The sequence below is a fragment of the Macrobrachium rosenbergii genome, chromosome 21 (genome assembly GCF_040412425.1).
Source record: "Macrobrachium rosenbergii isolate ZJJX-2024 chromosome 21, ASM4041242v1, whole genome shotgun sequence".
In the NCBI taxonomy this organism is placed as follows: Eukaryota; Metazoa; Arthropoda; class Malacostraca; order Decapoda; family Palaemonidae; genus Macrobrachium; species Macrobrachium rosenbergii.
Window position 1 is genome coordinate 70,106,914 of NC_089761.1, and position 13,857 is coordinate 70,120,770.

Genomic DNA, 13,857 nt, shown 5'->3' on the forward strand with positions numbered 1-13,857 from the left:
GCTGCCGATCTTTCCATAGCGCTCGAAACCCCTCAAGTCTCCAAGCGCCCTGCAGCTTCCGATCAGCCTTCTCCTGCGTTGGACCCCTCTCTTGAACCATTGCAACGCAAGTTGGATAACATCTTTAACCTTTTGCAGAAGCCTACAGCTCAGGCTGCCCCTGATTTTGTTGCAATGACTTCTCCAATCTCTTCGGCGGATGAAGATGAGGAGCAGGATACATCTTCGACGCTGTATGCGTCTCTCCTCAAGCGCCTTCTTCAGCATTTCCCGGAATTTTTCTCTCCAAGCTCTCCGTCCTCTCCAGGTTCATCTTATTTGATGAGCTCTCAGTCTGTGGATTCGTCTCAACTACCGAAGATGGTTCTCTCCAAATCTTCAAAGAAAGCTCTTCAACTAGTGGAGGACTGGCTCTCCAAGAAAAGGGTTCAAGGGAGAGCTTGTTTTAGCGTTCCTCCTCCTCGCCTCTCAGGTATGAGGTATATGTTGTACGCAACGGGAGAAGCTCCTTCCCTGGGAGTGGCTGCCTCCTCCCAGGGGGACTTCTCTGCGCTCACTGACTCGGCATGGAGATTGGCTCTCGCGTCAGCAAAAACCCTCTTCTCGGCACAGGAGATGGATCATCTTTTGAAGAGTATTTTTAACGCCTTTGAAGTGTTGAGTTTTCTCGACTGGTGTTTAGGAGTGCTTGCCAAGAAACTTCTAGACCCAGCTCTTTTGTGCAATGAACTTGCAGACCTAGATAATTTCTGTCTTGCGCAGATAAAGCCGTTAGAGATCGCTCACATGAATTAGCTGCACTGTATGCCATGGCCGTCTTAAAGTAGCATGAACTCTGGGTCTCATTCACAATGAAGGGTGTGACAGCCTCACAGAAATCAGCTCTTACTGTTTTCTCCTCTGGATAAACAGCATTTGTTTCCTCAGTCCACCATAAATGAGATGGCAGCGAGCCTGCACCAAAAGTCAACACAGGCTTTGTTGACTCAGTCGATGAAGCACCAGAAGGACCGACCTGCATTCTCTGCTAAACCATCATCTCTGCTCGAACATCCTAAGCCATTTCATGGAGGGATTCAGAAAGTGCGCCCCAGGTCCCGAGGTTTGGTTAGATTTGCTCCCTGAGTGATCAAGAAATTTTCAGCAAGATCATCTTCTCGCAAGTGAGGATTTAGTCCTTCATGCTCCATTAGGGGCCAAGCTTTGTCTCTTTTGGGAGAGATGGAGCAGAAGAGGAGTGGATCAGTGGGTAGTAAAAGTTTTAAAGGAGGGATACTCTATCCCCTTCAAGGAGAATCCGCCATTGACTGAGACTCCTGTCATATTGACAGCTTACTCCATCGGCTCAGAGAAGTATTCGGCCTTGTCGAAGGAAGTGTCCTCTCTTCTGAACAAAAAGGCTATAGAAACAGTGAGAAAGGCAAACATGAAAGGATTTTACAATCACCTTTTTGTAGTTCCCAAAGCTTCAGGAGGTTGGAGACCGGTGCTCAACTTAAGTGCCTTGAACGTCTTCGTAGAGAAAACGAAATTCAACATGGAAACCATCCACTCAGTTCTGGCTTCCATCCATCAGGGGGATTGGATGGTTTTGCTGGACATGCAGGATGCTTATTTCCACATTCCAATTCATCCGGATTCGAGGAAATACCTACATTTCATTTTTAGCAGATTTTTCAATTTCGAGCACTTTGTTTTCGGTCTCTCTACAGCCCCACAAGTTTTCACTTGAGTGTTGGCTCCTTTGGCGGGTTAGCTATGTTTAGCGGGAGTGAGCATCTCGTTGTACCCAGACGATTGACTAATTCGTTTGCCCACGAAGATACAATGCATGAAGGACTTGAAGAAAACTCTTCTCTTGTCGCAGGATTTAGGACTAACAATCAGCTTCGAGAAGTCACAAATGACTCCCACTCAGAAGACTCTTTAAATATTTAGGAGTTCAGATAGACTCTCCGAGTTTTCTGGCTGTTCCGTCACCCAGGACGTTGGCTTCTCTAGCACAGTTCATGAGACTTGGAAAACTTCACATGAGACCTCTCCAGTTCTATTTAAGGGCGTGCTGGGATCAAAAAGTTTGTCAGGACCACCACATCTTTCCAATAACCCCAAAGACAAAGGAGGATCTGTGGTGGTGGAGGGCCTCAGACAGACTTTCAGAAGGGAAGTCACTTGCTCCGATGAGCCCCGACCTAGACTTCTTTTGCGACGCGTCGGATGTAGGTTGGGGAGCGCTCCTGGGGAACCTAGAAGTCTTGGGGAAGTGGTCGTCAGAAGAAAAAGGGCTGCATATCAACGTGAGAGAGTTGAAGGCTAAACATCTAGTCTGCAACACTTTGCAACGCAGGTACACAGCAAGATTGTAGCAGTACATGCGGACAATACCACGGCCCTGGCATACGTCAAACATCAGGGAGGGACACACTCCTTTTCTCTCTGTAAAGTAGCGAGAAATCTGCTATGTTGGGCGGATCGGAACCAGACACGATTAGTCACCCGGTTCATACAGGGCAAGTGCAATGTCCTGGCGGACGAGCTGAGCCGTCACAAGCAAATTCTACCCACGGAGTGGACGTTAGATCTTCAAGTCTGCGCCAGCCTTTGGAAACCTTGGGGTCAACTGAGCATAGACCTACTTGCAACTTCCAGGAATTACTGTCTTCCTCTGTCTTGTTCCCCGTTCCCAGATCCTCTAGCTTGGGCGACAGATGCAATGATCCTGGACCGGTCCAACCTAGACCTTTACACTTTTCCCCTGTTCAGAATGATACGGGAAGTATTAAGGAAGGTTTGCTCTCACCAAAGTGTAAAGATGACTCTCGTGGCGCCCTTCTGGCCGCAGAAGGAGTTGTTCCCAGACCTGATCAATCTACTCGTAGATTTTCCGAGGCTCCTTCCCGAAATTCCAAGTCTGCTCAGACAGTCCCATGTCAGGAGGTTTCATCAAGGACTATCCTCTCTGGCCCTAACAGGATTTCGACTGTCTACAGACTCATTAGAGCGAAAGGCTTTTCTAGAGCAGCAGCAGAGGCTATCGCCAAATGTAGATGCATTTCTCCAATAACGTCTAACAAGCTAAGTGCTGTTTTAGGAGTTGGTGCAGGAGAAATAAAGTCTCTTCCTCAAAAACTTCTATCACTCAAATACCTGCAGTCCCCGGTTAACAGCGGGGCTCAGTTAACAGCGATCCGGTTTTATGGGGCTTGTCCAGCGATGAAAAGCTTAACAGAGGCGCCAATAAACCCCGAAAATCGCCGATTTTTGGTTAGCGGCAATTTTCGGTTATCATTACACCCTCTGAAACGGAACCCCGCCAATAACCGGGGACTGCCTGTAGCAGACTTCCTTTTCTGTTTGAAATCCTCAAAAGGGCTGTCGGTCGCTACTATAAAGGGTTACAGAGCTACGCTAAGCTCCGTTTTTCATCATAAAGGCATAGACATCTCGAACAACCAAGACTTGTCTGATCTGATTAAGTCTTTTAATATCTCCAAGTCCAAGAAAGAGGCTTCCTTCTCTTGGGATCTTGATGTGGTCCTTAAGTGGCTTTCCGATCCTCGATTTGAACCAGTGCGCTCTTCTTCTCTAAGGGATTTGACATGGAAAATTCTCTTTCTGGTGGCCTTAGCAACGGCTAAGAGAGTAAGTGAACTGCGAGCTATAAGCAAAAGGATTGGTTTTTTGCCAGGTAATGCAGTCTGCTCCCTTTTGCTTGGTTTTTTTGCTAAAAATGAGAACCCTTCGTGCCCTCTGTTATTATTTACATCAAACGGAGAAGATTAGAGGCCAGTTTAGTAATCTCTGTTGTTCGGTTAAAAACCCTTCTAGACCCCTTTCGAAGACTGCCATTTCATTTTTCTTGAGGGATCTAATAGTTGAGGCACACTGTCAATTAGCGGAAACGGACTTAACACTTTTGAAAGTTAAAGTGCACAAGGTTAGAGCAGTTGCTACTTCGGTAGCGTTCAAACACAATCTTTCGCTCTCAGCCATCCTGGAGGCAACACATTGGAAGTGCAAGTCTGTGTTCACAATGCACTATTTGCGGGACGATGAGACAATTTATGATAACTGCAGTACCCTAGGACCTGTGTCCATAGCTGGCTTAGTGATGGGTGAGGAAGTGTAGGAAGTCTCCCTCCCTTTCCTTTCCTCTTTGCCTTGAAAATAGTGTTGAGTTCTTGGGGAGCCTAGGAGGGTATGATGTATCTGGAGTGCCCACTGAAAATTTTGCTAGCCTAACCTGTCCTTAAATGATTCAATTATGTGATCCACCCACCTGTTCACGTTGTTCTTTTTTCACTATGCAATCCAGGTTATGATAACAAAAGCCACAAACAGACTTACAACCCACTATTATCGACCTAACCTTCAGAGAGCTCTCTCTACCCTGCCACCATTTGTTCAACACTCCCGCCTGTGTTTGTTTACATTTTTCTCCCTCCGCCATTTTCGTCCTAATGTCACTTCTTATGACGTCACAACAAGAACATACTTTTTAAACATAAGGAATGCTTTGCTATAAAAACATCTTATAATAAAATTAAACAGCTTTCTTTTTATACATTTTGTAATGCCCATACCACTTCACCAATGTAGAAAATAAAAATAAAATAATGACTGACTTATAAAACTAACATATAATCACACTCATCTCCTTCTCCCTCCCCTCCAGCCTTTTCTTATCCTAATCCCCTCTAATCTCCATTATTTTCCAATTCTTTACCCTCTACATAGTTCCTAATGCTTTCCCCAGAAACTTCAGCTTTGGTCAATACATCAGCTATTTGATGCTTTCCTTCTATCCATCTCACCTCACTTATTTCTCCAGATTCTATTGTTTCTCTTATTGCTGCAATATCAATTTTTAATCTCTTACTACTTACTCCAGTACTTGATTTTATTGCAGTCATTAGGGTTTTACTGTCAGTTTTCACCAGTGCTTCTAATTTTCACCATCCTACTATCTCTTCCCATAAATGTTTGAAATATATCAATCCTTATGTGGCCTCCCCCACACTCAGAGCTTCTGCGTCAATGGTGGACTTTGCTACTCTTTTGGATTTTCTGGATTTCCACCATATGGGACTTCTCTTACCATCTGTCAGTGATATCACATAACCTAATTGAGTATGACCATCTTCAATATTCCCGAATGAAGCATCTGCATAGGCTTCCCAATAAATCTTTTCTTCTTCTAACTCACTTATTATCACTTCTCCCATTATGCTCTTAGTTTTTCTCACTATTTTAATCAGCTTCCTCATATCTTGAGTCGTTCCTTCTTTAAAAGCTTTACTTAATTCACTAACATCATATGATATTTCTGGCATGGTATGTAGCGATACCCAATGCAACTGTCCTACCACTGATCTATATTCTGTTAACTCCTTTTGTCCTAATACTCTATTACCTGTAAATCTTCAGCTTCTGGTTATCTTATAGAATTTATATACTGCCACTGATTAAGACAGATTCCATTTTCCTTACGCTCTACTATTACTCCTATATACTTAAAACTTTTACTTTCTTGTTCTCCTACTTGTAATTTCCCTTTCAATTTCCCAATTGTTTCCTTTAAAAATCCTTCAGTTCCTCCATAGCAAAAATCATCTACATGTGTACATAAAATACCGTTCAATTTATTGTCTTTCTTCCAAAAGAATATATTAGGTTCTAATCTACTCCTCTCACCTTTAAGCTCCTCCACCACTTTTACCACCTTACAATACCATGCCTTTGCTGTATCCTTGAGCCCATAAACAGTTTTCTTCAATTTCTGTAATCCACTCCAACCATCTTTACTAGGTGGTTTTAAATATACCTCTCTTTTTATTTCATCACCTTGTAGGTATGCAGTTTTTACATCTAACATATAACAATTCCAATCTTTCAGTTTTATTACTGTCAAACAAATTTTAAAAATTTTGGCATTGCATGTAGGAGCATCTTTTTCCCATTCAGCCATTTCTTCTTCAAAACCTCTAGCTACCAATCTTGTTTTACATATCCTTTCCCCCCCTTTTACCTTTTCAGTTACTATCCATCTTGTAGATATAGCTTTTTGTCCAATGTCATTTACCTCCTCATATACCTTGTTTTCTCTCCAACTTTGTAGTTCTTTTTCTCTAGCTTCAATTACACTTCTATTTTTGAATCCTAGCAAAACCTCTTCTTCATCTTCAATTTTTTTACATGACTATAATCTCTTTATGTTGACCCATCCCTTGTCACCTGACTGTGAGTCTTCTACATTGTACAAATCAACCCAAGATTTGCTTGATCTTTTCTCTGCAAGACTCACTATAGTCCACTCTTCTACTTGTCCTATATTTTTGTTTATAGCTCTAACTCTATTTCCCTTTCTGAATTTTGGTATCTCTTCTATTAACTCATCTTCTATTACCTCACTTTCTTCTGTTACCTCACTTTCCCCTTCATCTTCCAGTGTTTTTTCTGCTAAATCTCTTTCTATAGTCTCTTCTATATCTGCATTCCTTCTCCAGCCAATTATCATGTCTCCTTCCTGCCCATGTATATTCCCTTCCTTTGATGCAAGGGATTCATCCTTCACAGTGTGTGTTTTGTCTGCTTTAAGTATCTTTTCTTTTTCTGGTGATAGACTTTGAATCCTAGTAACATGTATTCTTGCTACTTCTCTTAGAGAATCCCCATGTTTAACCACTACTGTTTTACCTGATACTCCCACTACCTGAGCAGGTCCTCTCCATTCATTTTCATTTTCTTTCTTATACTCAGAAAGTGAGATGGATAGATAGATAGAAAGAGAGAGTGGTTGATTGAAAGATATACTCTCTCTCTTTCTCTGTAATTGGCTGCAAGGGTTAAAAGTAGTACATATATATTTTTAAGGGAAAAATGTTTAAGATGACTTTGAAATATATTGGTATCATTTCAAAGATTAATACAGTAACAGGATAATAGTTTAAGGTATATTTGATGTATGCTAGTTTAAGGTATAAATTTGGTATTGGTATTTGAACTTTCAAGATAGGCAGTTATAATAATTTTTAGAGAGGGATATTAACTATTTGTGGAGGGTTGTGGTATGCATCCCCTGTTTACTGTACATACATTCATACATACAGGCAGTCCCTGGCTAACGGCAGTGGTTCCGTTCCCGGCCGAGCTCAGCTAACCAAAAATTGCCAATAACTGGAACATCACAGTAATTATGGTAATAAATGGCATTTACGATGAGGTAACCGATGCTGAAAATCACTTACCAACACCAATAAAATGCCTACAACGCCAATAAAACCGCCCACTGACGTCTTTAAACTGCCTACTGACACCAGTAAACTGCTTACTGGCACGAGAATCACTTACCTGCACCGAAAATATGGTTAACAGCATCGTTAGCCAAGCTTTGTAAATCTGAAATGCCATTAACCAATCCAAAACGCCATTAACTAATGCCGCCAATAAGCAGGGACTGCCTGTGTTTGTACAGTACTGTATATATAATTTTTGTATATATATAATATATATATATAATATATATAATATATATATATATATATACACTATATATATTTATATATGCATGCATAAATTTCAAAAAATTTGAATAAACTACCCTCTGATGGTTGGCAACGCTGTACTGCCTCAGGAAAATGCTAGTAACACTGCTTACACTCATAAACAGACTGAGAAAGGGTTCTGGGAGGTTGGGGAGGTTTCGAGAAGTTTCCAAGATGGCAGGGTGAGTTGGATGGCTGGGTAGCATGGTAGAGGAGGAGTAGGAGGGCTCTGTAGAGGAGCTAGCTTAGAGAAGGGATTGTTACATTAAGCTTAAAGACAATAGAGAGACAGAGAGAACATCAACTGAGCTATCACTTACGTTCAAACCTCCCCCAGCACCCAGTGTTGGAGTCAGCCGATGATAGAGGGTAAGTTTCACCTCAAAAACAATTATTTTTATGATAAAATAAATATTTTAGGTACTTACCCTTTATCATTGAGATCCCTCCATCTTCCCCAGTTGAGAGATTAAGAGAAGAATGACAACCAAAAGATTCACTGTCTTACTACTACCCTCCAAATAGTGGGATAACTACTGGGAGCATTCGTTAATGATTGTTTCAATTTTAACACTTTTCGAACCTGTACTAAGTAGCCACAGACAAAGCTAAATAATAGAGGGTAAGTACCTAGAAAATTTATTTTATGAAAATCATTATTTTAACTTCTGACCCTGTCTGTACTTGTCTCAGAATGTTCATAACATGAATGTTCTTAAGTAGGGTGGTGACTGTACAAGTTTAGTTGATTCTGAGTATGATTATCACACATATCATAAAAGCACAGTAGTAATAAAAATGCATAAAGCAAATTTTCCTACTAAGCTAGTTATTAGCTTTGTTGGTTCTGTTTCGTGCAATTCAGCAAAATACTTTCTTAGTAGTGGGCTAATGTGACTTTTCTTATTAACATTCATTTCTGGGTGGGATGTCCCAGCCTACACGAGTTAGGGTAGACTCTACACAAAGCAGCAAAAGATCGCCTTCTCTGGTTGAATCAAAACAACACTTGAGTTGTCACTCTTTTCATCCAGGGGAAACTCAGTGTTCTGGCGGACGAATTGAGCCGTCAGAAACAGGTCCTTCCCAAAGAGTGGACGTTTGACCCGTTGGTTTGCCTGGACCTGTGGAAGCTTTGGGGGAAACCAGTGATAGACCTTTTTGCATCCTCCAGGAACCATCAGCTTCCTCTCTTCTGCTCACCAGTCCCAGATCCTTTAGCCTGGGCAACCGATGCAATGTTGCAGGACTGATCGGACAAAGAACTGTATTCCTCTCCCCCATTCAGTATGGTGAGGCAAGTATTGAACAAATTCAGGTCTCACCAAAACTTATCCATTCTGCTGATAGCCCCCTTTTGGCCAGCGAAAGAGTGCTTTCCAGACCGGCTAGAAATTCTTGCAGATATCCCGAGGCTGCTACTGCAAAAGCAGCAACTACATAGGCAACCACACTTCCGACAGTTTCAACAAAACCTGTCTACTCTGGCCCTAACAGGATACAAACTGTTAAGAGGCTGCTCTGAAAGAAAGGCTTTTCAAGAGCAGCTGCAAATGCAAGTGCCAAATGCAGAAGGCAATCTTCAGATAAGGTCTACCAAGCTAAAGTGGTCTATCTTCGGGTGATGGTATAAATGACACAGTGTTTCCTCTACTAGTACCACTATAACAGAAATAGCAGATTTTCTGCTATTTTTACACTCTTCTAAAGACCTCACCACTTCCACCATTAAAGGCTACAGAGCCATGCTTATCTCTGTTTTCTGTCACAGAGGTACAGATTTATCATCCAACCCGGATTTGTCGGATCTTATAAAATCCTTCGATTCAATTAAGCAAAAGAAAAAGCCTTTAGTGTCCTGGAATCTAGACATAGTACTTTGATGGCTTGCCAGTTCACGATTTTAACCCATGCAGTCCATATCCCCAAGAGACCTTACCAGAAAGACACATTTTCTATTCGCTTCAGCAACTGCCAAAAGGTCCAGTGAGGTCCTTGCCTTGGACAAAAGAGTGCTTTTCTTAGGGAAATGCAGTTTGTTCCTTTTCCTTGGGATTCCTGGCTAAGAAGGAATCACCATCGAATCCATGGCCTTGTTCTTTTAGTATTAAAAGCTTGACTGAAGTAGTAGGTCCATCAGAAGAGGAGAGGACCCTATGTCCGGTGAGGGCTCTTAAATATTACCTCCACAGAACGAAGGCTATTCGTGGTACTTCAAAAAGTCTTTGGTGTTCTATGAAAATTCCTTCATAGCCTCTGTCTAAGAATGCCCTAGCATTCTTTCTCAGAGACCTCATATCTTAAGCACATTTCATGGTTAGTGAAGACACTTTTTCTTCATGCGGGTAAAAGCCCTTGAGATAAGAGTTGTCGCTACGTCTTTAGCATTTGAGCATAATTTATCTCTCGCTTTTATTGTGCAATCGACATTTTGGAAATGCAAGTCAGGTTTTGTTTCTCATTATTTAAGGGATATTGAAACAGAATATGATCAGTGCATTACCTTGGGTCCGTTTTACGCTGCTGGCGTGGTGTTGGGGGAGGAAACGTAGAAAGCAATGTCCTTTCTTTTATCTCTTCGCCTTGCATGGAGTGTTGAGTCATAGGGGAGCCTGGGAGTACTGTGTACTTGGAGCACACCCAGTCCTTTATTTTTAATGGTTGGGTATTGGTGTTTTTAATATTTAATTAGAGGTTTGTGGTGACTTATTTTTTGCTGTGGTTATTTTACTATTTTTTGCTCTGGTTATTTTGTATGGTACTGCACCCTGGGCAGGTGCATCTTGTATTCTTTGCGAGCCATCAGAAAGGTCCATCGCTGCAAAGCACCCGCTGTAGAAGTAGGCCCTCCAGGCTATGTCACCTTGCCTCTACAAGATAAGATGAGTGCCAACCAGAGGCAGTATCTACCTGCAGCAGTTCTCTTATCAAGTAAGGATCAACAAACATTGATTCAATGTTATCAGTCTCTATTCTTGAATTCATTACCATTAATAATGTTTTTGGGTAGATATGTCCAAGCCTTCCCACTTCCTTTCAATGTGGGAATCAGATATGTAATTACTGAGTAAGTTACTTATATAAAAATGACATTTTTATAATATACACTTACCCAGTAATTACGTGATTGAATCCCACCTGCCTCCCCTCACTTGGACATAGGGCATAAACAAATTGAAGCTCTGGTAAGTTGTTCCTCTTCCCCTGAAAATGGGCGGGGCACGTCACCAAAACCCAAAACAAACTAGCGTAACCTGCAAATTTCAAAATTTTAAGCTGCCAATAGTAGAAACTAATAGCTATGTAATTACTGGGTAAGTGTATATAAAACCATTTTATTACAAAAATGTAATTTTTCTTTGAGTAAGTGACCCCAAATTCTTTTTTGAAGGAATTAAGTGTGAGACAGTGCATGAAAGGCACAAAAACTTACAGTAATTGGGTAGTTCATCATAACATACACATGTATATGTTCTCACACACACATGCATACTGAAAAATTTGTAACATATTGTATTAAGTGCAGTACAGTATTGTGCTGCCTTAAATAATGTCAATAAGAATAATGTACAAGAGAGAGAGAAAAGGGCTGGGCCCCACAGTAAGTACATGATATTTCCTACAATGATGTACAAATAGGAAAGCGTTGGTCGCGCATGTGTGTGTGTGTGTTTGTGTTTGTTACCATCCACCCTCACAGGCACAAACAGGAAAGCCTCTGTCGCATGCATGTATTCATTTGTTCACTGTTCAATTCCTTGATTGACAGTCTGGTAACCCTGTTGTACTTATGAGATCTCTCTGATAAATAAAAAATATTTTTGTTGGACTCGGGCAAGTCTGTTAAGTAACGAAATCTGTAGACTTAATGAATAAATTGAATAATGTACAAATTATTTGCAAGTCCAGGCATGTGAGTTTTGATGTGTTATCATTTTCACAAAAGTACTTGTTGATGATCTGTTAGAATTTTTTATTTGATACTTTTTTTCCAAGAACAATTTAATAGAAATAGTTAAGAATGTAAATTTGTATTCAGTGGAGAATTTTATTTTGAGAATTTTAGTGTGCTTATGGGTAACCCTTTGTTTCCAGTGTTTTGCAATTAGTATATGAAATTTTTTGAAAGAATACTAAAAGAATATGGCCCAGGTATGTTGATGACAAAATATGCATTTGGCCAGGTAATGAAAATATAAATACATTCCTTAGTAGATTAAATGAATTGGACCCATCATAAAAATTCACTACAGAAATATAAGATTGTTTGCCTATCTCTTTTGGACTGCCTGATACACAGAAGTAGTAATGGGTGTATTTCTGCATACTTTATGTACACTTTTATAGCCATGATTTTAATAACCAATAGGTGTATTCTAGTAGGTGACCGAAGAAAATCCATCTTTATTTTGAACTTGGTCACTTGTTTTGAATCACAAGGCAGTCACATACTTTAATTTCTGTACCTGCCAAGATCATGATATAGGCATTTGTGAGTTGATCATTTATCCCAGTTGTGTACAGTATATTAAATATAGCAATTTTCACAGTAATTTCAGTCTCTTCAAAATTGCAGGTTAGCCTTGCAGCTATGGGAGATAACCCAAAATCAATGTTTTACCATAGAAAACGTCTTCTAAAATTAAATCTGATAACAAAACAACCTCATCAGCAAAAAGGATGTAGAGGACAGACACAGAATGGCTCCCTCTTACACTTAACAAGGTAATAATATTATCATTAAGGCATGAACATTTTTTATTTTATAATTGTATGAGTTACAGATTCAAAACATTGCTTTATTACAGCCTGTCATTTTAGTTCAAAAGTATGATTGGCTAAGAATATACCAAGGTGATGTTACTTCCAAAGGGGGCTTAAATAAAAGGTTTCGACTAAGGAAAAACCCATTTTTGGTGACCGCTGTGAGTCCTCAAAGGAATTACTCTTATGGTCCCACTAGGTCTCCATAGTACAGACCAACCAATATCAAAGAAGTCTCTCATAGTTGGTCTGTGGGTTTGACACAGTTATCAAGTATGAAAGGATATGAGGTAAGTTGGTTCTTGTCTGTGCCTACAGTGATTACCCAGTTTTCCCTTCATTGTTCCTATCCAGATGTGACAGTGCATGAGTTGGCCAAATAACCATTACTTGCCAGGTCTGTGAAAGAAAAAACTAACCACAAAATCCCATGCCTTTTTGTCTGGGAAAAGGGGTGGGTTCGAGGACTCACAGCAGCTACCAAAAATAGGATTTTCCTTCAATACATGGTTTTTGATGGTGCAGCCATTGTTCATCCTCAAAGGAGCATACAAAAGAAATTGACAAATGACAAAATGACCTAGCTCCTGATTAAATGATCCCAAAGACCCAGATGTAAAAATGATCCATAGTAAAGTCACATAAGTTATCCCTTAAACGCCGACTGGACGCATCGTAAGTCGACTAAAATTGTCTGTCGGGTGACAAGCGGACGTACCATACGTCGACTACAAAAATTTCAACCGTCGGTCAACTTTGACTCGACCGAAATGGTCGAAAAATGCAATTGTAAGCTAAAACTCATACATTCTAGTAATATTCAATCATTTACCTTCATTTTGCAACAAATTGGAAGTCTCTAGCACAATATTTCGATTTATGGTGAATTTTTGAAAAAACTTTTTCCTTACGTCCGTGCGGTAACTCGGCCGAAAATTTCAGAAATTCTTTCGTCATTTTGTCGTAATTTTGCACCGTTTTATATTAGCCGTTACATAAAGTTTTATATATGAAAATGTGCGCAATTTCATGTAAAATACAACAAAAAACAACCCATGGTTGTAGCTTTTATCAGTTTGGAAATATTTTCATATAAATCACATAAGTGCCAAAATTTCAACCTTCGGTCAACTTTGACTCGACTGAAATGGTCGAAAAATGCAATTCTAAGCTAAAACTCTTACATTCTAGTAATATTCAATCATTTACCTTCATTATGCAACAAATTGGAAGTCTTTAGCACAATATTTCGATTTATGGTGAATTTTTAAAAAACTTTTCCTTACGTCCTCGCTGTAACTCTGCCGAACATCTCAGAAATTATTTCGTCACTGTCGTAATGTTTGCACCGTTTTATATTAGTCGTTACATAAAGTTTTATATATGAAAATGTGTGCAATTTCATGTAGAATACAACAAAAAATAACTCATGGTTGTAGCTTTTATCAGTTTTGAAATATTTTCATATAAATCACGAAAAGTGCCAAAATTTCAACCTTCGGTCAACTTTGACTCGACCGAAATGGTCGAAAAACGCAATTGTAAGCTA

The 13,857-nt window shown here is 40.1% G+C and overlaps 1 protein-coding gene across 1 annotated transcript in view; it reads left to right on the top strand.

The window, feature by feature from the left end:
• LOC136849552 (general transcription factor 3C polypeptide 1) overlaps positions 1-13,857 on the top strand; it is a 1,135,756-nt gene that overhangs the window by 144,492 nt on the left and 977,407 nt on the right. Inside the window, 1 exon segment of the mRNA XM_067122889.1 lies at positions 12,121-12,269. Coding sequence (XP_066978990.1) covers positions 12,121-12,269 — 149 coding nt within the window.